The sequence below is a fragment of the Sphaeramia orbicularis genome, chromosome 15 (genome assembly GCF_902148855.1).
Source record: "Sphaeramia orbicularis chromosome 15, fSphaOr1.1, whole genome shotgun sequence".
Taxonomy (NCBI): domain Eukaryota; kingdom Metazoa; phylum Chordata; class Actinopteri; order Kurtiformes; family Apogonidae; genus Sphaeramia; species Sphaeramia orbicularis.
The window spans coordinates 31,884,671-31,909,338 of record NC_043971.1 but is presented as its reverse complement, the minus strand read 5'-3'; the positions used below and the strand labels follow the sequence as shown (position 1 = coordinate 31,909,338).

Here is a 24,668-nt window from a genome sequence, read left to right as displayed (position 1 = left end):
TATCAATGAAATGCATTGCAAGCATTAGCTTCCCCTTTAGGGTTTTTACACAGGACGTGGCTTTAATGCATACTGATGTGGATACCTGAGCTCAGTCCTTCCCAAAGCTCTCAGTGTATCAGATGAAACTGCTGATTTCATCTCCTTGAAAACTTCTTAATAATCCCTGGGAGATTCGCCTGTAGTCTGCAAAGTGGTTTCAACATTTAGTCGAAATACTTTGTAATGGTACCAATATGAGAACATAAAACAAAACATGCTGGTCACTTTCAAGTTCTTGTCTTGGTAAAATAATCTCAGCTAATCAGCCTGCATGGTTTGTATACACACTGAGGGTAATTGTGAGAGCAGAGCAGTGATGGAAAATACAGCGAGGCACAAACAGCTTTGGGCAAGGCAGCGCATACTGTAACTATTTATGCAATGAAACAATGCTTTTGCATGTGGCCTTGCACGAATCAAACGCATACTGAAAAATTGCTGTGTTAATGTACACAGAAACATAATTTATTTATGCAATGTTCCTTTCCAGGAATGCCTTCTATTAAACAGTGCTTCAATTCAAAGCTGGATGCCTAGCTCACACAAGGACAGGAAATTTGAGAAGCCATAACCAAACCAATAAGCCCAGCGATGAGTATTCAACACCCAGGCCGGGATGCAGCTGTCTGTGGGGGACAGTCAAACACTCCCCCAGCAGTGAACCTGAGTACAGCCTTCATGGGAAGAGATCGATCAAGCCGGGTGGAGAGCTACATGATTCTGACTCCAGCATGGCAGCTGTGTGTGTGTGTGTGTGTGTGTGTGTGTGTGTGTGTGCACTGGTGTGTAAACAACAATATGGCAGTTAACCTTCCCTCAGCAACCACCTGAGCTGACCCAGAATAACAGCGCTAATGTTTAACAAACACAAGTGACAGGGTGTATATAGTTAGTTTGTTTATATCCTTTGATAACCCCGTCTTGACCTTTTTATCACGGGCTCATCTTCTAATAGTCCTTGTCAGGGCCAGAAATCATTTCACACACTGTTGCACAACACCTTTCATAGGCTCCAAGGAACAAGCTGTGCTGCCAATGATTCTAATACTTAATAAAGGCATCCAGAAGCCTCTCTGTGCCACAATCACACACACATCCACGCACACCATGACTCACGCATATATGTGTACACGCCACCACATGTTTCTGGAATATTTGGGCTTGGTCGGTTTAATGACCTGAAATAATCCAGAGCATGTAAAGGCTAAAGCCAGTGACCAGAATAATAAAGCACATCATAAAAATCATGTAATTTGTGGAAAACACTCAGTCCAACATTGTTCATAGCACTTCATTACAGTGTGAAGCCAGCAGATGGCAGCGTTTTACTTTTATGTGTGCAGAACTGAGTCCAAACATTGAGTCCAGGAGTTTTATTAAAGCATCCCTGTATCCCACAAAGTACAAAACCTCATTTTACTTATATTTTATGTGGATCTGAAGGGATTTTCTGGGTTGGCCCCAATAGTAGTAATAGTCAGTGAGAGTAGTGTTATTACATATAGAAGGTTATTTTTGAATAATGCATTAAAGTATAGCAAATAATTACAGCAAGTAAAAAAAATAAAATAAAAAATACAAACAAAATATTTAATTTAGCCTGAAGTTATGTTCTATATTATGTGTTTCTTTCTTTCTTTATCTCATCACACATGCAGACTTTAGCTCAGTGTTAGATCGCTGAGGTTACAGCTCCCTCTTCTGACACAGAAACTGAAAAAAATCACCTCATCTACTTTGTCTCAAGTGAATAATATGAAATTGGAGAAAATGTTGTATATTTTTTTACATGCATGGGGACATGTTATGGAATTTTTGTTGAATTTTTTTTGGGAACAATAAAAAAAACAGCAATGGAAAGCAGAACAGTTTAAATAATCCTAAAAATAATGTGAAAGAAACAACCTAATTGATAGTTTTAATTGCTATATCTTATATTGTGATGTTATTGTCTCCTGTATATTTGTTAAAGGTGTCTTGAGCATAATGGATAACCTATGGCTTGGTTTGGTGGATATTACTTTATTTTATTTTATTTTAATTTATTTTGAATATCAAAAAGCCCCAAAAACAACAAGAAAAAAAATGTAATATGTATAAAATAAACAGCTGCTTTTTGAGGTCTTCAACTAAATGATGTGAGCTCAGGTTTTCATGCTGCATTGGTTTTATGTGTTGTCAAAAGTATGACTCAGCTAAACAGACTAATAAAGGAAATAGATTAGTTTTTTAATACATAAATAAGCAGAATAAGCAGTTAAACTCCATCAATGCATTCAAATGTCTGATGAATGAGCCAACATTTTCTCACGAGTGGGTTAATAATGGAATGGTAATGGGGGGGAAGTGGAGCAGTAGCCCCCTGAGAATGCCCTCCATGTCCCAGAGGTCTTATCAGTTGCCCCCCTTGTCCCTTGTACTGCCCTATTTGCTGCTGAGTGTCACCCAACCAGATAGATAGAGGTCTAATGGAGAGGCCTGCTCTGTTAAGTGATTGAGCTGTAAATACAGATTGACCTGAACTAAGACTCTCATCATCTGTAAACTCATTCAGCACTCTACGTCCTCTCCCTTGTCGTCTGAGAGGGTCTGAATCATTTCCATCACTGGGCAAAGAGGAAGAAGGGGGGGGGCATCTTGGATCATGAGATAGAGAGAGTCTAATATAAGTGTGTGTGCACATGTGTGTGTGTGAATGCTGATGCGAGAGGGTGCTGAGGCGTCAAACGACAGCCCCGAGGTGATCGTTCCATCAGCTCCACGGAGGGCGGCTATTGTCCCAGCCAGAATTTATGGAAATGGTCGTAAAATGTGAAGACTTCAGTAATGGGATATGTCGATAGAACCCACAGCGGAACAATCTATGGTAGTTTACTGAGGAGATGAGTGGCCCGGCTGTTAGACAACTCAAATCTAATTTTCTCAATAAAGCCCTGTAAGTCAACAACTCATAAGCGTCTACAAATCATAATATATGTAGTAGAAGGACCAACGGACTGAGGGACAGACTCATCAAGTCTGAGTGCTAACACAGCATTAGTTTTATCACCATATGAAGGATTAGAACATGACTTCATATTAAGAAAATCAAGATCAAAGGTAATTAAGTTTAAATATACCTGAAATGGAGTTTTTCTTTAAAGGTGCGGGAGACTTTTGTGATCAATTTTTCATCAAATCTATAAAACCTCAGTCATAGCCTAAGTATCACGAATCTATAAGTCTTTCTGTGATTACTCACCTGAATCTCTTGCATTACGGTGAACAATTTCAAAGTGCCATCCACCATAAACAAACCATGTGTTCACAAAGAGAACCAGGAGGTAGGGATAGGAATCGAGAACCGGTTCTTTTTGAGAACCGTTTCCCAGTAGCTTGATTCCTTGGAATTGTTTGCCTGCCTGCTTAACAATTCTGCTTATTGATTCCACCTTCGTTGCGCAAGCGCGATGACGTCACGCTTCCGCTGAATTGTTTTGGTTGGAACGTAGCCAACATGGTGTTGAGGCATAAATGGTCTAAAAAGATGACACCAGGGCCACTTGTAACACTTGCAAAGCTTCCATGTCTTCAGAAGGGTGGAATCCCTCTAGTATGCTCAAACATTTGTCCACAGTATGTGATTCATTTACAGGAATGTCATGCATTTGATACACTACTTAGCGACACTTATGAATGTAGCAGCAGAGTGAACGCTAGGCCCAGTTCCAATTCCAGTGTGGGCTACAAACGTCGTACCCAAATACAAGTTTCCAAAGGTAGGGGAAAGGAAATGAGGTGCACAACAACGGGAGACAAGCCGAGTTGAACCGGCTCCATGTAGTAGAAATGCGGCAATAGAGGAATTAGTAAAGCGTCTTTGGTTTCACTTTCACTGCATCCTGCTGCCGCCGCCCCTCACCCCCCTGAACCGGGCCCGGCGTCATCTGTTATTATTATTTGTACATACTGTATATGTTATTTTTTCTGTGCAGAGATGGAAATATAAAAGACAGTTAATGCAAACACACCTGTTTGTACTCTTTTATTCCCTCACCCAATGAGAATCAATAAGAGAAACGATAAGGAATTGGATAAGCAAAATTGATAACGGAATCCCTACCAGGAGGTAACTCGGGCATCTTTGGACTTTTGTCACGACGTGCATTGTGGGAAAAGGAGGCTCGCGCAGCCACCTGACAGTGGCAGCAGCAGCGCAACCATATGATATTATATGGATGAAACAAACACGACATGGAAACGGCTGAAACGCGGAAACGGCTGGAGGAATATGCACAGAGGGAAGAGAGCTCCTGCTGTTTCTGCGTTGTGTCTATTCCAACTGCCGCTGTCAGGTGGCTGCGTGAGCCTTTGCTTCCCATAATGCGCATCGCGACAAAATTCTGAAGATGCCCCAGTTACCTCCCGGCGCTCTTTGTAAACACATGGTTTTTTTTATGGTGGATGGCACTAAGAAATTGTTCACCGTAATCCAAGAGATTCAGGTGAGTAATCACAGAAAGACTTACAGATTCATGACACTTAGGCTATGACTGAGGTTTTACAGATTTGATGAAAAATTTGTCACAAAGTCTCCCACACCTTTAACACCTAAAATGGTCCACCTGGACTTTTTTTTTCTTATTTTGACTTTAAAAAGGTTAGAAAATATGCTATGAGTCAGTCCGTTCACCCATTTTCCCATAGCACTTTCTTTTCCAGATCATTCTAAATCTAGCAATCATTTACAATTTACTGTATGTTATAATACTGCTGAAACGGCTTCTTCTCCAGCTTTTAGTACAGGCATGCGTGAAATTACCATAATGACCCAATAAAGCCTATAAATGTTTCAGGTATCAGAAACCGTTGGCATTTTTCCAATCGCACAAACAGCAAAAGAGTAACAGCCATCCTCGTCAGATCTTATTTCCTGGTCAAATATTTTTTCAGACAGAAAGGTCAGGTCAAATTTTCAGGATTTTGTGAAAATTCGGGGCATGCATTGACTTTTGAGTGTCTGTAAATAAAAATGATAATATAGTCACACTCACATTAAAGGTTTACGTTTGTCATCTGCAGTGAGGTAGACAAAAAGGTGAGTAGATCTAAGGAGCTTTAAAAATGTGCAATTTGGTGACATTAGTTGCTTTTCCATTGGACACATGTGCAAAACTTGACCAATATTTACTAAATGCCAAAAAAACAGAAGTGTGGAATGTTGGTTTTTCCATTAAATCACAAATATATGAGTTGTTTATTATCACGAGTCATGAGAAGTATTTCCAAAAACATGGTGACGAACATAAATATCTGTTGTTTTGAACTTAGAATGCTCGTCACTCCTCTATCCCATACTTAATTAAAAATGATTCAGTTTCCTGGTGTGTCCACACATACTGTGCCATGTTTGTTTTAAAACTCTTCTTCTTCACTTGTTGTAACATCCAAAATAGGTCTTTCCATTACAGTTTTGTGCCATATACCAATTTTGCTTGTCCCAAAATACCACTTCTTGCAAGCACAGAAACTTTTCACTGAAAAACGAGAGTTTTGGTGAAATTGGTGTTTTTCCATTAGGCAAATTTTTATGCGTAACTTATATTTGCACAATTTGAGGGCCAATGGAAAAGTGACTACTGATGGATTTCTTATAACTACGTTCACATTTAAAGTGCATCATTTGACTGTCTGATGCTTCTCACTGGTAATGATGCTTTCAGAGTTAAACAGGCAGGAGCAGGGGGTTATTAAAGCTGGGGACCCCTCCCCCTGAGGAGAGGAGAGGACCCACATGGGGGACAGAAGGGCAATAAGTGCTAAAGGAAAAACAATTATACCCCAATCATTTCTGATTGTGAGGTAGAGTCACAGACCAAAGTAGACTGAGGCTGAAGGTTACAGAACAGTGGAGGACAAACAGAAGAACACAGGACCAGCTGCTACAGCTCTGAGCATGTCTGCTAGTTGTTTTCATGTTAGTTTTTGTTCATTTTATTAGTGCAAAGGTATTTTTTATTTGGAGAATTGGCTAATTTTTGATCAGGTTTTATGTAAATTTAGTTTTTCATCTGTTATGAGTATTATAAGTCTGGATTTTTAGAAGTTGAAAAAGGTGAAATGAAAGATTACATGTGATACAAAAAAGTATTATGTAAAACAATTTTACTCTTGGGTATCAATTATATATTAACTGGAGGAAAAAAAATGAAAAGCTGATTTGCAATTCTATTTGGTTTAAGTTTGTCCTAACATTCATGATACACTGTTTCCCACAGAGTTGGAATAATTCTGTTTCAGACATGTTCATCTTTTTATTCCTATTTATACACATCAGTAATCAACTTTGACCATATTCAGTGTTTACATACTGAGTCCCATTTACACTTTGTCAAGGATAAATCACATTGCCACAATCATTTCATGAGAAGAGATACAATTATTTTATTCCAAATTTATTTATTTATTTATTTATTTATTCATTTATTTAACATTTATTTAGCCAAGTAAGTTAGTTGAGAACTGATTCTCATTTTCAATAATGACCTAGTCCTTTATGGGCAGCATTGAAGTTTTTTTTTTTTTCAGCATTCTGAACATAATTGTTCTGTTGGCTTTTCACTTTAATGCTTTCTGTTTCAGTTTTTGATATCCACATATAATAACCCTGCACCAAACAACATGTTCAAGACACTTTAAAAGCATCCACTGGTGAAAATGTTTGTGTCTTTGGTGTCCTGTTAACTTAAGCAGGTCTTTATTTGAGTCAGCAGACATGCTCAGTGTCAGAAGTGAAGGTGCTCTGGGGCAGCTTGAGTCTGGATCAACAGTAATCCTCCTCCCATGGAGGTCACATCTAGTTAGGAGGCAAAGGTTCCCTGTGCTGTTTTCAGGCCAACTTCCATTAGCAATCTGTTAGCTGCAGTCCATTGAGAGGGAGGACTGAAGCACATACTCCTGGGAGCACACAAACATATAAAGACACACACACACGCTCACGGCACAGACCTTGTTTGATGAAAAAGAACAATTAAGGGAGAAATGAGGGAGAATCATCAGGGGAAATGGCTGATGAAGACTTTATTGATTAGAGCAGCTCCACTGATCCAGCTCTCACTGTAGCAATTACCAGTGGCCGCCCGCCACCAGTGGGGGCCTAACAGCGGAGGGCCTCGTTTAAGACCACAGTGGGAAAGGATGAAGCATTTTTCAACAATATTAGACAGAAATATCAAGAAGCACATTAACTTGTACTAAAAGTATATTAAACAGAGCTAACTTTTCCATACTATCATAAGTTAAAGCATAATTGTAGCACACAATATCTGCACTGAATATCCTCCTATTTAGCTGCAGCAGTTTGATTTAATTTAGGATCTCAATTAAATCTCTCATCAAAGCAGGGAATAGACTTTCTATTAGACCAGAAACAAAAGCAAAAAATGTAAATGTATGCTAAGGGTTGATGTTAGGGGCATCGCAAGCTGAAATAAACCTGCAGCTCCTTCCTCTTGTGTCTCCTTTTCTTGCATGCAAACACAGACACACACATGAATAAAGCAATGATTCATTCAAATCCCTTGTGAATAAAGCAATAAAGCCTGATGGGGGCACATCTGAGTCAACATGCCTATGTACCTACCGGAGAGGCCTCTCTGATCAGCTCCATTTGGTTGTTTGCTCAGCTAAGACAGCGTGGTATTTGTATTTAAATCAAACTCTTGTCTCCTCTCACACTAAAGATGCTGTTGGCCGACTGATGTGCACATTGTCTTATCAGTTCAGTTGTGTAGATAGCAGACTCTTTTGTGCAACGCTGGCTTGAATAAACATCCTCTTCCATACATACATATACATACATACACACCAACAAGACAGAGCTCAATCGTCTGTATTTAGGAGATTTCACTTAAGTAACAGTATGAAAAACTCCCACTATGAATGAAAGTTCTGCATTTATGTTAAAATATAATTAAGCAAAATTGAGTTATTTGTAGTCACTGTGCAGTAAAATAGCCCATCTTGGTGTTTTACTGTTATTTGAAAGATGTTTTATTCATATACCTACTGCTTTAATTTATATGATGCTTTTCGCTGCTGTAGATGTTTACAGATGAGCTCATTTAATTACTTTATATTTACTGTTGAATAGGTTATATAAGTGTCACTGTCATGTGAGAACAATGTATAATGTATAAAACTGGCTTTTCATGAGCTCAGAAAAACAGTTTACTGCCTTGAGATCCTGTGTTTTCCAGTTAATTCAACAGGATTTTAAAGCTAATTAATTTAAGGAGGATTCAGTTTATCACAAATGCTCAAAATCAACATATTTTTAAACTTTTACTAGACAGTAAGGGGATGTAATGGAGTAAAAAGTACAATCTTTGCTTCTGAGATGCAACAGTCAAAGTGTCAAGCTGTATTTAATGTTCATAAAATCTGTACTTGAGTAAAAGTATTCAGATACAGTCCATCACAGTACATTCCCATCACATACAGAGAATGAAGCATACATTCTGGGAGAAGAAGACATTTTTTTTTTTTTTTTTAAATCTACTTATGATCTCCATTAGTTATTGCTCCTATGATACCTATTCTTTCTGGGATCCACACAAAAACATTACTGACAACAACCAACAATAATGAACAGATTTACAGAAGTGCAGCATTTAGTTGCTACACCAATTAATATCACAAAAAAAGAAACAAGATGTTCAAACATTATTGACCATAACAAATAATAACATATGAGTGCATTATTGTTCATACACAGTTTAGTATCCCACTCTTTTTTGAGCAATACATATTGAATTTATTTTGTTATCACAAGTGTACATGGCAATTGCTATATTATCTTTATTAATTGTTCTTGATTTATTAATTTATTTGCTCTGCTATTAGCTCCTTGTACACAAAAAAGCTTAGTTTTTTCTTCTGTTTGAAACAAATAAATAGAAAGAAAGAAAGACGTATCACATCAAAGTAAGCCTGATAACAACATTATTAAAATAAGTAAATGATACTTGGAGAATCTTTAGGATTTGATGGAGAAAAGGTCTGACTCTGACTTTACTGAGATTACTTCACTTTTCCATTAAGATAATATATGACCCAAACTGACTTCATTCTTATTCTTTTTTTTTTTTTTTTTTTTTTTTTTAAGATGCTCTCACTATTAATCTGAGTTAAATATGGTGGTAGGATGTTCTAGCTTAGCATGGCTCTATACAATAAACACTCAGTTTTGGTAAAAGCAACAAGAAATGCCTCATTTCTTGTGTGTATTAACTGAGAATAAAAGCACGTTGGTTTTCTTTAGACAGTTTTCCGTTATAATATGAACCTGACAACATGCCAGCTTCATCCTCACAACCAAGATATCAAATATCCTATGAGATGACCTTGGAGGGTCTAATAAGAGGTGAGGGTGCAACACTACACTGTGATTATTATTGTGAGATGATGCATTTATCTATTCAGGAAAACAAGCAAAGAGTGTCTAAGGATGTAATCGACAGTGCATTATACACGTCAATGTTGGTTTTCATTTCTCTGCATGAGAGCAAAGAACGGTACTGTTTTCCCTCATGTCGGTCTAAGTGTACTTTAACTTATGAATGGATGCATCAATCTTTAGGTGTATGTGTGTATATATTTGTATATAAGGACAGTGTAATCTATAACTGAGTATTTAAAATTAACAAAATAGCATGTGGACAGTTTGTTCACTAAAACAGGTGATTTTTTTCCTTCATGCAGGGTTGATGCATTTTGTTTTACTTTTGTATCACACTTCTTCAGACATTTTTTTTTTTTTTTTCAAACCAAAATGAAATTATCTACAAAACCCATTATACACTTAAAATAATATTGAAACATTGTAAAGAAAGTCCTAATGAAATAATATTCACAGACTCTAATGAATCTTACTTAGAATTACTACAGCTACCTCTGCTTTACTTTTTTAATAATTCCAATGTGGGGGTGTAGTTAAAAAACCCACCAGTGCTCCCAGCATCATCTACACTAGGGATGTAACGATTATCGGTATAATGATAAACCATGGTAAAATTGCAGACAGTTAGTATTACCGTTTAAATTCTAATTATCATGATAACCATGTTTGATTACTGCACTTCTAGGGGAAAAAAAATGCCTATATAAAGCTATGTTTTTATATCAAATTTTTGAGTATAGTTTTAATTTATTACACTTTTGATTTTCTATTCCTAATATTTGGAACCGATATTCACTTTTAAAGTCTTTGAAAAGGTTCGTTAAGCATCTTTGTGTTATTTATGCAATAAATTATATACATTTTTCAAATCGGATTTTATATATTTTTTGTGTGTTTTCTGTCCTTTTATGTTTTTACAGTAGGTTAAAGTGAAAAAATAACAGGCAGATGACATAGATGAAGCTGTGCTGAAAAAAAAAAAAAAGATACCAAACATGGGTGTAATAAACATTTGTTTATGTAGTATCTAAAGGTAAAATCAAAAGTACTGAAAAATGAACAAAATAGGCTCAGACCACTAAGGGTTAATATTTGAATGTTTCTGCCAAGAGAAGGTACATTGAGCCTATTTTTTTTTTTTTTTTTTAAATACAACTTGGTTAAATTATTTCAGTGTGTGTATTAGTACTTTTTGAACATTGTGAGTACAGTTTCAATAATACCGTGATAATAATGATAACCGTGATAATTTTGGTCACAATAACCGTGATATAAAATTTTCATATGGTTACATCCCTAATTTACACCATATAGGAACTGTACACTCAATGTAAATCCCACTAACTGAAGCCACACAGTTTCACAACCTCATGGACTGTTTGGCAAGGACATCGAAACAAAAAAAGAGATAACGGTCAATGGAGAAATATAAAGGGACAAACACAATCTGTTTCTGCAGTAGATGGAGATGAATGAGGCATAATCCACTGCCTTCCATCACACATACCCAGCCTGCACCAAGGCTACGTCCCACTCAACCACAATGATGATTAATCCTACACCCACTATTTATATTTCCTAATTGTAATTAGCATGAATTATCAATTACGGTTAGTGCCTAATTGCCCTTCATAAAGACAGCTCCCCAGGTTTAAACGGATCCATTTAAATAATGTAACTAATAGCTCTTGCCTTTACATTGTGGATACATCTTCATTGTTCCACGTATGAACCGTGATGGTTGCTCGTAATTTAACAGGGCAATCGAGAGAAGGAGTGCAGGTGGCACTGCGGGACTAATTGTTGTTAATGAATTATGATGTGACCTTCTCAGAACAATGGATAATCAATGCTCAGGCTGAGTGACAGTGCGCTCTGTGCAGATGCCAGGGACCACACAGTTAGAGCAGGCCTCGTCCCTGTGGAAAGTGGGCAGCTGCAGCCCAGGTTTCATCTTCTATACTTTCTAGGATATCTACGCACTTCTGAAACCGTCCTTGGGATCAGGATTTTGACTGATTTCTAATTCTGTGTTGCATACTATCAGTGTTTCTTGGACGCCAGATGAAAACCCATGCTCCTTTGTGTGTCTTTGATGAGACCAGATTCATTAGAAGCAAGGCTATAATAGTTTTGGATTTTTCATTATAGTTTAGTTTTATTTAGTTATAACTTTTTTTTTCTCTAATTCAGTTAGTTTTAATTAGTTTTAGAGCAGGTTTGCTAGTTTTTATTAGTTAAATTTTTTTTTCTAAAAGCTTAGTTTCTGTTTAGTTTTAGTATTAATTTTAGTTTTGTCATATCTTTTCTCTTCTTCATCGTATTCAAATAAATCCCAGACAGGACTCTGCTGCTTTCTCCCAACTTTAGTCTCCATGTTTCCAGGTAGAGAGGGGACCAGAAGACGACTCTAAACAACAAGTGACGAGAAGTGACGGACCGTGAAGTACCATAAGGTGCTGCTAGCTAAAATTGCTACAGCAAAATAAATCGCTTTTGTATCAATCCCACACTGACAAAGATGAAAACGAAGAGAATTTCATCCTTAAATTTTATCTGTTTTAGTTAGTTTTATAAGAACACAATACAGTTTCAGTTAGTTATTGTTTTTTTCTTTTAATTATAGTTTTTATTTATTTCAGTTAACGAAAAAGTTTTTACAATTCTAGTTTTCGTCATTTCGTTAGTTTTCGTTAACGATAATAACCTTGATTACAAGTCACTGTTTTCTTTATCAAAAAATAACAAAAGCTTCGTCCTCCACTTGTTAGCTGAAACTGGCTTTAAGAAAATACAGTTGTGGAAAAAATTATTAGACCATCAAAAGTCATCAGAAACAACGGTTATGCAATCAAGTACTAACTCCTGTGTGTATCATGTGGCTAAAACGGATAGAAAAGAAAACATGGAATGCCTAAAAGCACTGTTTTTGTCAATACACTGATGTAAGAACTTGGAAAACCATGGAACATGGATAGATATCAGCTCTGAAATTCAACCCTTATGAGCTATTTTTGTTGTTATCATTATATTTGTCCAAACACTTAGCACCTTTAGTACCTTTAGTTGTACCAGGCATTAAAATGACCAAGAAACGGAAGAAAACATGGGTGGTCTAATAATTTTTTCCTCGACTGTACTTTAAACACATGAAATCCAGTTAGTTTGCACACTTTCTCGATAGAACCAAACTGTTGTGGATGTCGGTCGACAGTGTAAGCGTTTGAACTGACCTTTACCTTGTCGTGACAGGGGCGCACTATGACTGACAGTGTCCCTCAGCATAATTTACCCCCGCCCCACGTTGCCCTCCATCTCCTCTGTGATGCAGTTGACCCCTTTACAAATCACCCCCAACTTTACACATCTGCTGCCTGTCAGCATCTGCCAGGCGCACTCACCCGTCCCGCCCGTAATGAAAAACTCTCATTACTCGCCTCCACCCAACAGGTATACAGGCCGTTAGGACAATTACTGGGCAATGCCACTGACCTTGTTGTCAAACAGAGTCAAACAAACACAGAGGTCTAACTGAAAAGAGGCCTGGCAGCAATACTGTAGGCATGCAGTGCCGACAGGAGACTTGGCAAAATGAAGGAAGCCTGATGCCCGTGAAGAAAGATTGTACTATATTGATCTTCACTGGCACACATCGATGCAAACCGCCTCTTAGTGCAGACACCGTGGCACTGCACCTGGGGAAGCAACTCCTACCCTGGGAGAACTGATACTAAACGATCAAATTAAGAAAAATTAGAAATTAAACATACAGTACTTTTAGTTACAGTGGTGCACAGACCAGGAAGATGTGCAGCAGGACACCTAGTATGAGCTGTTTATATATTACTGCGACCAACGATTATTGTACGTTTTGTGAGAATATGTTGCATTTTTAAACAAATAAGGTACATTATGTAGTACCCCTCTTCATGCTCTGGTGGGTTCGGCTGTATTTTCTTAATCTATAAAGACTCAAACACCCACTAGCAACCAAATCCTTTACTGATATAAAAAGTGAAATAACTGCTGATCCACTAATCTTATCAATACATGTAAATAATTGGTGTAAAATACAGTTATTCGTCTTTTCATGGTCTTCAGATATGTACCATTTGGACATTCAGAGGCTCCGTAGTTACCATGGAAACACTGTCATCTTCTACAACATTGATTCACCAGTAAAATCCATGGAGTTGGATTAATGACAGTGGATGGAAACACTTGTTTTATGTTCAGTTAATGATAGATTTTACTGAAACAGTCCCTTTTTCTGCAGTTTTCTCTGTTTTTCATATAAATACCCTGGGAGAACTGATACTAAACGATCAAATTAAGAAAAATTAGAAATTAAGCATAAAGTACTTTTAGTTACAGCAGTGCACAGACCAGGAAGATGTGTAGCAGGACACCTATAAGCGGTTTATATATTACTGCGACCAACAATTATTGTACGTTTTGTGAGAATATGTTGCATTTTTAAACAAATAAGTTACATTATGTAGTACCCCTCTTCATGCTCTGGTGGATTCGGCTGTATTTTCTTAATTTATAAACACCCAAACACCCACTAGCAACCAAATCCTTTACTGATATAAAAAGTTAAATAACTGCTGATCCACTAATCTTACCAATACATGTAAATACTTATTGTAAAATACAGTTATTCGTCTTTTTATGGTCATCAGAGATGTACCATTTGGACATTCAGAGGCTCCGTAGTTACCATGGAAACACTGTCATCTTCTACAACATTGATTCACCAGTAAAACCCATGGAGTTGGATTAATGACAGTGGAAGGACACACTTGTTTTATGTTCCGTTAATGATAGATTTGACTGAAAAAGTAACTTTTTCTACAGTTTTCTCTGTTTTTGATATAAAACCCCTCAACTTTAATCTCAGTTTTTATGAGCAATTTTTTGATCAGTAAATTAAATATAGGAAAATACCTGATTTATAGTGATAAAATGCAAAAGACAAAGGACAGTGTTTTAATAAATAATGATAAATTACTTAAGAATGGTTAGATATAGAGAAAAATTAATTTGGGAACGGACATAAAAGTACCACTGGGTCCTTACGAGTTAAACAGCTGATGATGGAGATGATTTTTACCATAAGATATGAAGCAACACAGAGCACAGCAGCAAACAGCATCACAACAGTTTGAAAGAGGAATCAGGAGTAAAGGATTTTTTTGACATCCACTAGTGGTTTTCTAGTCCTATGAGTACTAAACTTTAATTTGGTTTAGTTTGATAAAGAATACTGTCTTGTCTTTGTACATGTTCATCACTTGCATTGCTGTCTTAGTGCAACTTTCACATCCATGATCTTGAGGACATTTACTGAAAAAATAAAAATATAAAAAAATCTGAAACTGTGATGACAGAAAACAAGTCTGGGAGATGACTTTTACAACATTTAAAACAGTTTATTTTGACTAAAAGCGATAAACACTAAAATAAATTGATGTGTGGTGCATAGGATCTCAGAAATACTGCAGTCCATGCAGTTTATGTTTTCATATTTCCACTGCATCTCACTCAATAAAATTACACTTAACTAGCGTATTGACCCATGGGGATCCACAGGTTCTAGATATGGTAGTTTTTATGCTGTTGTGTATTGTAAATTGCATGCTGTACTGCATTTGTCCAGCAGTCACCGCCAAAGCCTTCTGTCCATAGCAATGTGATTGTAAGGCTATTACAGTCCAAAATTACTAATATTTCCCAAAATAATGGTGCTATGAACTTGCTGTTTTCGCTAGTCTGCTCCTTGACCAATAACACATAAGTATGCCAAACTGCTGTGGTCAGCTCTGTCCGGATTTTGTGTAAATGCCCAGACACGCACACATGCACACATGCACACAGAGGCCACAAATGACAGCTTTAGTTTCTGTGTACTTAAGGTGAAAACAATCGATACTGTAACAGGGTGTTAAAAAACAGCACGTTATTGATGATCAAACCTGTAGCTTCTGACTTTTTTGGCATCTGACAAAGGATGTCGTGTCAGAATCACATTTCCAGCATTGGATGATGGTTCAAGTCATCTGAAATCTCACCAAAATGAGAGAACAAAAAGAAAAGAACTTTTTATCATGACTGTTTTTCTTCTTTTATTTGGTGTCCCAGCATGTAAAAGTTGAAATAAAGTAGCTCAAAGTAGTTCCACACTTCAGCAGCAGTGATGCTTTATTATTTATTTACTCTATCTGCTCACTCACAAAGCCCTACATTATCTATACATCGATTATTGTCATTATTGAAATCTCTCCTCAAAACTCACTTTTTTTTTAGAATTGCATTTAACCTTGTCTGATGACGTGTAGTGCTTTTTGTTCTTTTGGTTTGCATGTGATGTTTTTAGAGTGCTTCTGACTTGATGATGTCATGATGCTGTTTTTATTTCTATATTGTATGTTTTATATGACTATGAATATTATACATTCTTAAGCTTTGATAACAGGACACATTTGTTGAATGTTGGATCCAGAATTGGATTCGTGTTTGGTCAAGATCTTCCTTCCCTTCAAATGCTCCCTGAACCACTTTTTACACTTTGGGGTTGATGAATCCTGGTATTGTCCAGTCCTTATGCTTTATAGTAAACAGATGGTTGTTTAAGAAAGGAGAAGCTACTCATTGCATGATTTGGAGTTAAAGAACTTGTTGCAGCTAAAACATACTGATCACTATTCAGACAATAGAGAATATTTTAAATTATAAAATCCCAATAGACCCCCAGACCATCTACCTTGGTCTAATACCTGATGATATAATTAAAAGAGAAGACACTTATTTAATTTTTTAATTCTTGCCTGCAAAAACGTAGTCACAAGGAACTGGTTCAAAAGTGACCCTCTTCGACCACAACAATGGCAGGACACTACAAAGGAAATATATACCATGGAAAAATTAACATTTCATCTGAGGATAAAGATGGGAACTTTTAAGCGAAGATGGAAGAAATGGACCATATTCAAGCACAGTAATTCTTGATATCAGATCAGGTACGGAAAAGCAGTCAAATGCATCAGGAACAGCATCCCCATTGTTGTATTGTGCGAGTTTCTTTTGTTGTTGTTGTTGTTTCTGCACTGTAAAAGTGATTTAAAATATTAAAATAAAAAGTAAAAAAAAAAAAAAACCAAAACATATTGATCACTACAAATCCGGTCCAATGGAAGGAATGGGTTTTTTTTTTGGCCATGCTGTGTATTAGTTGAGTACCTAAACTAAATGCACATATGCCTTTTACATGTAATGCAGTACTTTTACATTACCGCACTGGTCATTTTGGTTATGTGAAGGATCTCATACTTCTTCCACCACTGATGTGCTGCAGTGACACCTTTGTATCATAGAAACCAGGACAGTTATAAGGCTTAGGAATCTGTCACGGAGGATCTAACAAGCTCTCGTAACGGTTCACCAGACACTTGCTGATTCTTTGTCTGAGCCTCACTTTACAGGAGTTCAGAGCAGACAGTGGAGGACTTTAGAGGAAACACCAGACGACACAGTCTGTGAAAAGAACTGGAGCTCATAACGCCGCTCCTGCCATTAGACAAATTATCTGACATTTAGCAGACTGGGGGTAGCCTCCCTGTGATGCGATGACTTTATTGACCCCGGAGGGGGGTCCTGGATGGAAGTGTGTCTCCTCGGTCCCCTGCTGTGTCTGACAGAGAATACTCCTCCTCTGAGTTTTTCCTCTGGCCTGTACAGACTTCAAGTTGAGCCAGCTGCTGTTCCTGTTCTCTGAAGTCTACCTGAGGGCCTCTTTGTCCTCGGGGGTTCTCCCTTTGTCACGCTGACCTGCACAAACAGATGTCCAGCCACTGGGCTTTCTCGTAGGAAGTTGTAAACCTCCAGTGTGCAGCGGGCTCTATTCATATGGAGGCGCTACAGTAATGGCTGACGAGTGCCATACATATGCAAATGCTGACATGCAGACACCCTATAGAGGGGGCTTTGACTAATGTTTGACTATGTAACTACTGCCGAACATGCCAGTGGACCAGACTATGAGTGGGCAGCAATGAAACCTCCATGCAGCAGACTAATCACCCTGCACCATATAAGTAACACAGGAAACTGTTTAAAGAGAGGACAGACCTTAAGCAGTGTGTAAACATGATCAGAGCCCCCATGTTACAAACACTGGACAGAATGAAGGATGGTTCCTCTACTTCCTGACTGGCTTATAAACACACAATATAGACCTCACAGGCTTAGATGGTAAAATATGTAAATACTAGTGCTGTCCAGCAATTTCAATTTTTAATCAGATCAATCACAGGGTTGCAGTGGATTCATTTTGATTAATCACAATTAAATATCATTCATTTTTAATCTATATTAATCACGTTTCATTTGTATGAGCAAACAGACTCAAGAAAGAAGGGAATATATATGCACTTAATGTGTTTATTCAACAGTCTGAACAAAACAACTTGAAACAATTGTTCTGTTTTGGGTTGTTTTGTCCTCATATTTCCATCCGAGGGCCAACATGCTGTTTAGTGTCTTCCATCTTTATGGGTTGGTTCTGCTGCCTGTCACTACCAGATCAACTGCCCATTTGCACATGCGTGACCATAACTCTACTTGGACAAACTGCCTGAAATGTGTTACCAGAAACATTCAGAGTCATTCTGCACTGCAGATGAGTTAATTGTGTTAAAAATTTTAATCAGATTAATCATGATGATGAATTAATCTGCATTAACACGTTAATTTTGACAGCCCTGGTAAATACATAAACATATGAAGCCAAAAGCATGTGCTCAAAGAAGACCAAAAAAGGAATTTTAAAAAATTACAGCAAATTACACAAACGATACAATCCTAAATGAAAATGCACAGAAGTCAGGTAACACAAGGTCAAAAGAATAAAAGAGGCTTCACTTGAGCCTTCCTGTGCAGTTGCAGTTACTGGTTTGGCTTTCCAGTATCCAAAACGACTGTCTGTGGCCATCACGGTTATCTGTATTGGACACCTGCTGAGAATATTGATCTGGTGCTGGTTTCACCATTTTAGCCATCACCAGGCATCAGGATTTAAACAACCCACTGTCACATTGTATTGAATACTAATACCAAAAGACTGGGAAGCCGATTGATTGTGAATATAAAACTATCACCTTAGGTGAGAAAACAATCAGCCATATTCAGTGTGTGTTTGTGTGTGTGTGTGTGTGTGTGTATGTCTGCAGTCTTTGCTTGAGACAGTTTGCTGTTTTAGCTTTTTCCAAAGACATCTTGATATCTTGTTATCATTTGGGAGATTTTATTTTTTATTTACGCCTCAAGCACAAACATGTTGTATTACTTTAGCTATTACAACACTTTAAATACATTATGTTATAATTGTATTATACCAAAAGAAACATAAATGTTGTACTATGTTCAGTAGCACATTACATCAGAAAAAAAGACTTTAATAGTTTGTTGGCTTTTAACCATCAGCTTTTACAAAATATGTTCATGCAGTAAGAATCTGAAGAAATACAAATTTAGCATTTGAATGAATACAACTGACTTTTCACTAACGAGGTATTTCTTTTCGTGCTGCGCAAAAAAAAAAAAAGTTACTATTCAGTTTTTCTTTTATTTTTTATACTTTACTTTTATGTTCTTAATATTGAAATAAATGCTTTGTGCTGATAATAATCGCTGTGTAACATTCTCATAAATAGCCAGCAGCAAAAGGTGTCGGAATTGGTTAAAATACAAAGTTTTTCTTCTAAACCAGGGGGAACAGACATCTCTAAATGCTCATTGTGAGAGTTCTAATGCATTTAAAAAAAAAAAAAAAAAAAAAAAAAGTCTAATTTAGGCAGGATAGTCTCGGATACAGATCAAATGCCATCTGTGCCCAATTTACTTTCAGGTCGTAGATTATTGAATTTAATGATATGGGTGATTATCGACGAATGCTTTGAGCCCATTAAGAGGTCGTGTGAAACACTAATAGTGTTTGTGTCACGTGTCTGCTTGAAAGACGGGGGGACAGACGCTTTAAAGACCGCGCTCCGGTCATCTCATTCACGCTGCAAGACTGACAGACAGAAGCAGAGGAGCGAAGTCTGAGACACCGAGGGATCACCACTAATCCGGTTTGATGAAGCCTGAAGACCAGAAGTAGGATAAAGTATGAGAAGTTCGTTTTTACACGCGTAATTACGCACGTATGTCCCGCGTAAATCTTTAAGGTTCTTCTGTGTGAATGATGCTGGACTCCAGGGACTGTGGAGGGAAGATGACGACGACGCATAAGATTTCCTTTTCCATCATAGACATACTGGATCCAAATAAATTCAATAGCAAAAGGATAAACGAACTTTCTAGCGGTAAGGAGAAGTTTCCAGTGCCAAATGCGGAGGGAGTAAGTTTGGAGTCGTGTACAGCTGCAGGCGGGGCTGAGCGCACGAAAGAAGGTGAGGAAAATGTCTAGAATATCTTCCAACCAATACACCTAACTTATTTATTTATAGCTTTATTACAGTGTGCAGAGAAAGAGTCGTTTATTTACAACAAAAAAAACGCACACATCCAAAAATGAACAAGAACTTATAAGAAATCTTCATGCGGATACTAAAAACTTTCGTGCGTAAAGTGAACACAAGTGAGTGGTTTTTCTATCAGATTTATCCCCATCTCTGTATGACCTTCCCTTAATTTTCAAGGCTGCGTTTCCTTTCAAAGAAGCCACAAAGGCTTGCTCCCAGAGCCCCAGTGTGTGATTGGCATTGGGACAGGCAGGCTAGATAATTGTTTAAATCGTCCCATTGAGGATGCCTCTGCGCGCTTTGATCGATATCCCATTACTGCATCCTGCATATCTCCCTCCAGCACCTTGCAGGTACAAACTTCACACCCCATCCATGTCTGATCCTAAATATCGTTCGATTAAAACTTCCCTTTAAATAGATGACGTTTATCGATCCACCAGCAAATATGAAACTCCATTAGCACGTCACGGCTGAGGTGGCGGAGCTGGATTTAGACGGGATTTCTTTCCGCAACATGACATTTGAGGCGCTGTGTGGTTTATAAATTATTTAAGGATTAGTGACCAACATCCCCCCCCTTTTCCGAGTCTCTGCTTCGTTCCGTTTGAGCGACCTCAGGATCCTAAATAAACGCTTTCAGTTTTTTTTTTTTTTTTTTAACACCTCAAACAAGACAAATAGAGAAAAGACTGTATATATGATCAAGAGACATTTGTAAAGCAGCTGAAGGCCTTCACAGCTGGGATTTGACTGATGACTTTTCTGTCCCTTCTGGAGTTGTTTATATCAGTACCACAACCCATTTAAACCATCAAGTATAGTAGATTTATCACCTGAGACCAACACTTATTAAAAGACCAATATTTACCCTTTTGGGAATAAAATTAGCTTCATATAAAACAGACAGTTTATCATTAAAACACCTTAGAATCTCAGCTGCATTTTTTTTTTTTTATTATTATTAAATATTGGCAGATTACACTGGCCTCCAAGAAAAATAAACAAAGGAAGTGAAGCTTTAGAAGTTTGGGTCAGTTTTAAAGAGAAATAAAGTCCAAAATGGTGGTTGGTTGTAGTTTCTAAGATACAGTTTTGAGTCAAAATGTAAAATTCTGAAATAATGAGAGGATGTGTTTTACTCAAAAAAGGATGTTTGTACTAGATCTAGTTCAAAACACTGTCTGCACATTCAATTTACAGGTCCTTTATACTGGAAGATTTATAAATATATTGAATAAATGTGCATAAACCAATAGAAGTGCAATAATACGTTACACGTTACCAGTAGTTTCCAATTCACTGTATTAAAATATATAAGGTTTAGGATATTTAACCCTTTCATGCATACTGGTTACTACAGTGGACAGTTACTCTACAGCTGTTCTCTTGTATATTCACAGGTTGTGTTCTTTTAGTTCCATATCAAACAACACAGTGGACATTTATACACCATCTCATACACTGACATTCATACAATTACTGTAACTTCACTGTTCTTGATAAACCTGATCTGCAGTAATATGTTTGAGTGTAAATCAATTGCTACATATTATTAAACTGTAAGTAACAGTTTTCTTAAACAAATTTTTTTTTTTGGCATATCATCTCCATGAAGTGAGTGATAACTAGTATTAGTGTATGCTACAATGTGAGAAAACATCAGATTAGCTGAATGAAAAATGTTTTTATTTCATAAGTTTTCACACAGTATGTCACTTTGTATTTTGTGTTTTAAGTACACGTTTCTTTGCTTAAAAAATTAAACATAGTGTCCAGCTTAAACTCTATAAAAAATAGATTCATTAAAAAAAATTCAATCACATTGTTTTTTTCATGCCTAAAGAGGAATAAAAACACTGAAGAAAAAAAAAAAATGTATTGACTAAGGTTCCTCTAATTCATGCTTGAAAGGGTTAATCTCTAAGGCAGATGATTTCTAAATAACTGTAGATCAGTGTTGTTATTCTGTATTAAAAAGACCCCAGTTTGGGTTATTATGGTGCATATGACCCAAATAAATTCATGAGATGTATGTCTAGAAAAATAGCTGAATTATTTGTCATTGTAAAGTAAATTTTCTTCTGGAAATGATGGTATATTCCTCTTTTGTCTTCATTTTGGATGGATGGACGCTCACTGCCTTTATGATCCACAGGGGAAGACACTGGAGAAGAGCACTTTTCCCCTTCCAGGCACCACATCGTTGACTCCCTCCTCATTTCCCCCCCTCCTGAAAGCGAGTCGTGCCTCACGGGGGACCAGGAAGACGAAGACGGGTCCTCAGAGGTCACCCCGGACCCGTCCCCTCACAAACGGAGGCGTCAGGACCAGGCGTGCGCAAAACCACGACGCGCCAGGACCGCCTTCACCTACGAGCAGCTGGTGGCCCTGGAAAACAAATTCCGCGCAACTCGATACCTGTCCGTGTGTGAGAGACTCAACCTGGCTCTGTCCCTGAGTCTGACCGAAACCCAGGTGAAAATATGGTTCCAGAACAGGAGGACCAAGTGGAAAAAGCAGAACCCAGGCGCGGACAGCAGCTTACAGCCCGGCTCCAACTCCCTGGTTAACGTCAGTCCCAGTCCGACCAGCTGTGGATCAGGTCCCGTCAGCTTCCACCAAACTTTTCCCAACTTTGGATCTGGGAATGTGATCTTCCACAGCGCTGGTGCTGTTCCGCTCTCATCCACTGGGGGGCTCCTGCACCCTTTCATGTCAAGTGGTTTTGTACAGCCAGCCTATTTTAACCCACATTTATGAGACTTTTACAGCATCTTCAAAGGGATAAAACTAACATCCCTGCATGAACTTCTACTGCCCTGAGACATTTTAATTGTTGCATCGATGCAAAAATAATGTTTCACCTTCTGGAGAAATGAGACATTTGTTAGCACAACTTTTGTCTTGTCCTTTTAATATCTTGTCAAAATGAAAAAGGTTAGTTTCTGTTTTGTTAGAGGCAAAACAGACTATTCATCCCCTTTGTTAACCATGGATTTGGAGCATAAAACTGAGATTAAATTGGTCTGTGAGTGAGCCCAATTACAGTGTACATAGCTCTGTCAAAATAATACACTATGCACTATGAGTGTCTGTCATGGGCACCAACACCTGCTTACGTTTTGTATTTGACAGCTCATACAACATCATTTTCTGCATCAGTGTGTTGTATTACATCTCTGTAACACAAACTGTGGCATATTGCATCCATCCGATACCAGCTGTGTTTCTACCTCTACAGGCTCGCACAGTCTGTCTGTTACCATTTATGCAACATTATCAGTGTAAATTAATTAAAAAAACATAAAACATCTGTGTGTGGCTCTGATGTTACAAAATAAAAACAATAGAGTAAAAATGCACTCCGGCACATTTCGGTTCCCGTTTAACATTCATTTGGCAATAACTGACAACAGTAATGGATTTGCGGTGTCATAATATCTCTGCTGATGGACTTGATAATCACTTATATGCCGCCATCTCCTGGTAAATGGGAATAATCAGAAATAAAAGCAGGTACGGGAATGAACCTAATCTTTTAATTGGAACAGTGGCACATGATATGCAGGATGTATTGATGAAGCTTACAATAGTGGAAAAAAGTTTTCGGACACTCTTTAAATTTCACACAATTTGACATATTTGCAGAAAAATCCTTACTGTGTTACAAACAGTGTGGCTGCATTGGACATACAGAAAGAAATGCAAGTGATAGTTTTTTGTTTATTAAGAAGAAAAAATAACAAAACTAAATTCTTGACAGTTTCAAGGTGCATTAACTTGCTAAAACATCCAGTTTTGACCTCAGTGGAACAGAAGGGAGCATGAGGGTTAGAAGAATGGAACAATACTTGTCAGAGTTCAATGACTTAAGAGTGATTTTTAATGCAATATATCTTAAATGCATGCAAGATCCACAAACTTTTTTCCGTCACTATAAATATCACCATGTGCATCATACACCAAGGTAGAAAGTAAGAAAGAACATTTACAGAACAGCTGATGTATTAACCCTTTCATGCATAGTGGTCACTACAGTGGACAGCTATTGTACAGCTGTTCTCTTGTATATTCATGGATTTTGTTGTTTTAGTTTCAAATCAGCCAACACAGTGGACGCATATGTATCATCCTGTACCCTGCAATTGATAACATTACTGTAACTTTGCTGTTCTAGATAAACCTGATCTAACATGTTAGAGTGTAAATCAGTTGCTTGTTATTGTTATTAGGTTGTAATTAACAAAAAGTTTTTTTTGTTTTGTTTTTTTTTTGCATATTATCTCCATGAAGTGAGTAATGACCAGTATTAGAGTATGTTAAAATGTGAGAAAAGATCAGATTAGCAGTATTAGAATGTTTTCATTTCATAGTTTTCACATAGAATACCAGTAAATGTACGTGTTTCTTTGCTTCAAAAATTAAACACATGGTGTCCAGCTTAGTGGACATTTTTGCAACTCCATGAAAAATAGCTTAATAGAAAAATAGAAAAATTCAATTGCATTTTTTTTTTTTAATGCCTACACAGGAATAAAAACAATCAGGAAAAAAAATCTTGACTAAGGTTCTCAAAATTCATGAATGAATGGGTTAAGTATACATCACAATACCACATACTATTTCCATTTTATGTTGTGGTTTAGTATATTTAACAG

At 37.3% G+C, this 24,668-nt stretch overlaps 1 protein-coding gene across 1 annotated transcript; it reads left to right on the top strand.

The window, feature by feature from the left end:
• Nucleotides 1-19,631: 19,631 nt before the first annotated feature.
• On the top strand, nucleotides 19,632-22,770 carry nkx1.2la (NK1 transcription factor related 2-like,a). Its single transcript, XM_030156610.1, has 2 exons — nucleotides 19,632-19,935; nucleotides 22,166-22,770. Exons 1-2 carry the CDS (start codon nucleotides 19,725-19,727, stop codon nucleotides 22,768-22,770), a joined length of 816 nt encoding a protein of 271 aa, XP_030012470.1. The 5' UTR covers nucleotides 19,632-19,724.
• Nucleotides 22,771-24,668: the final 1,898 nt, after the last annotated feature.

Coding starts and splice junctions, on each gene's coding strand:
- nkx1.2la (XM_030156610.1), top strand. CDS start 19,725: ATGATGCTGGACTCCAGGGACTGTGGAGGGAAGATGACGACGACGCAT. Junction 19,936..22,165: donor GGCTGAGCGCACGAAAGAAG/GTGAGGAAAATG, acceptor TATGATCCACAG/GGGAAGACACTGGAGAAGAG.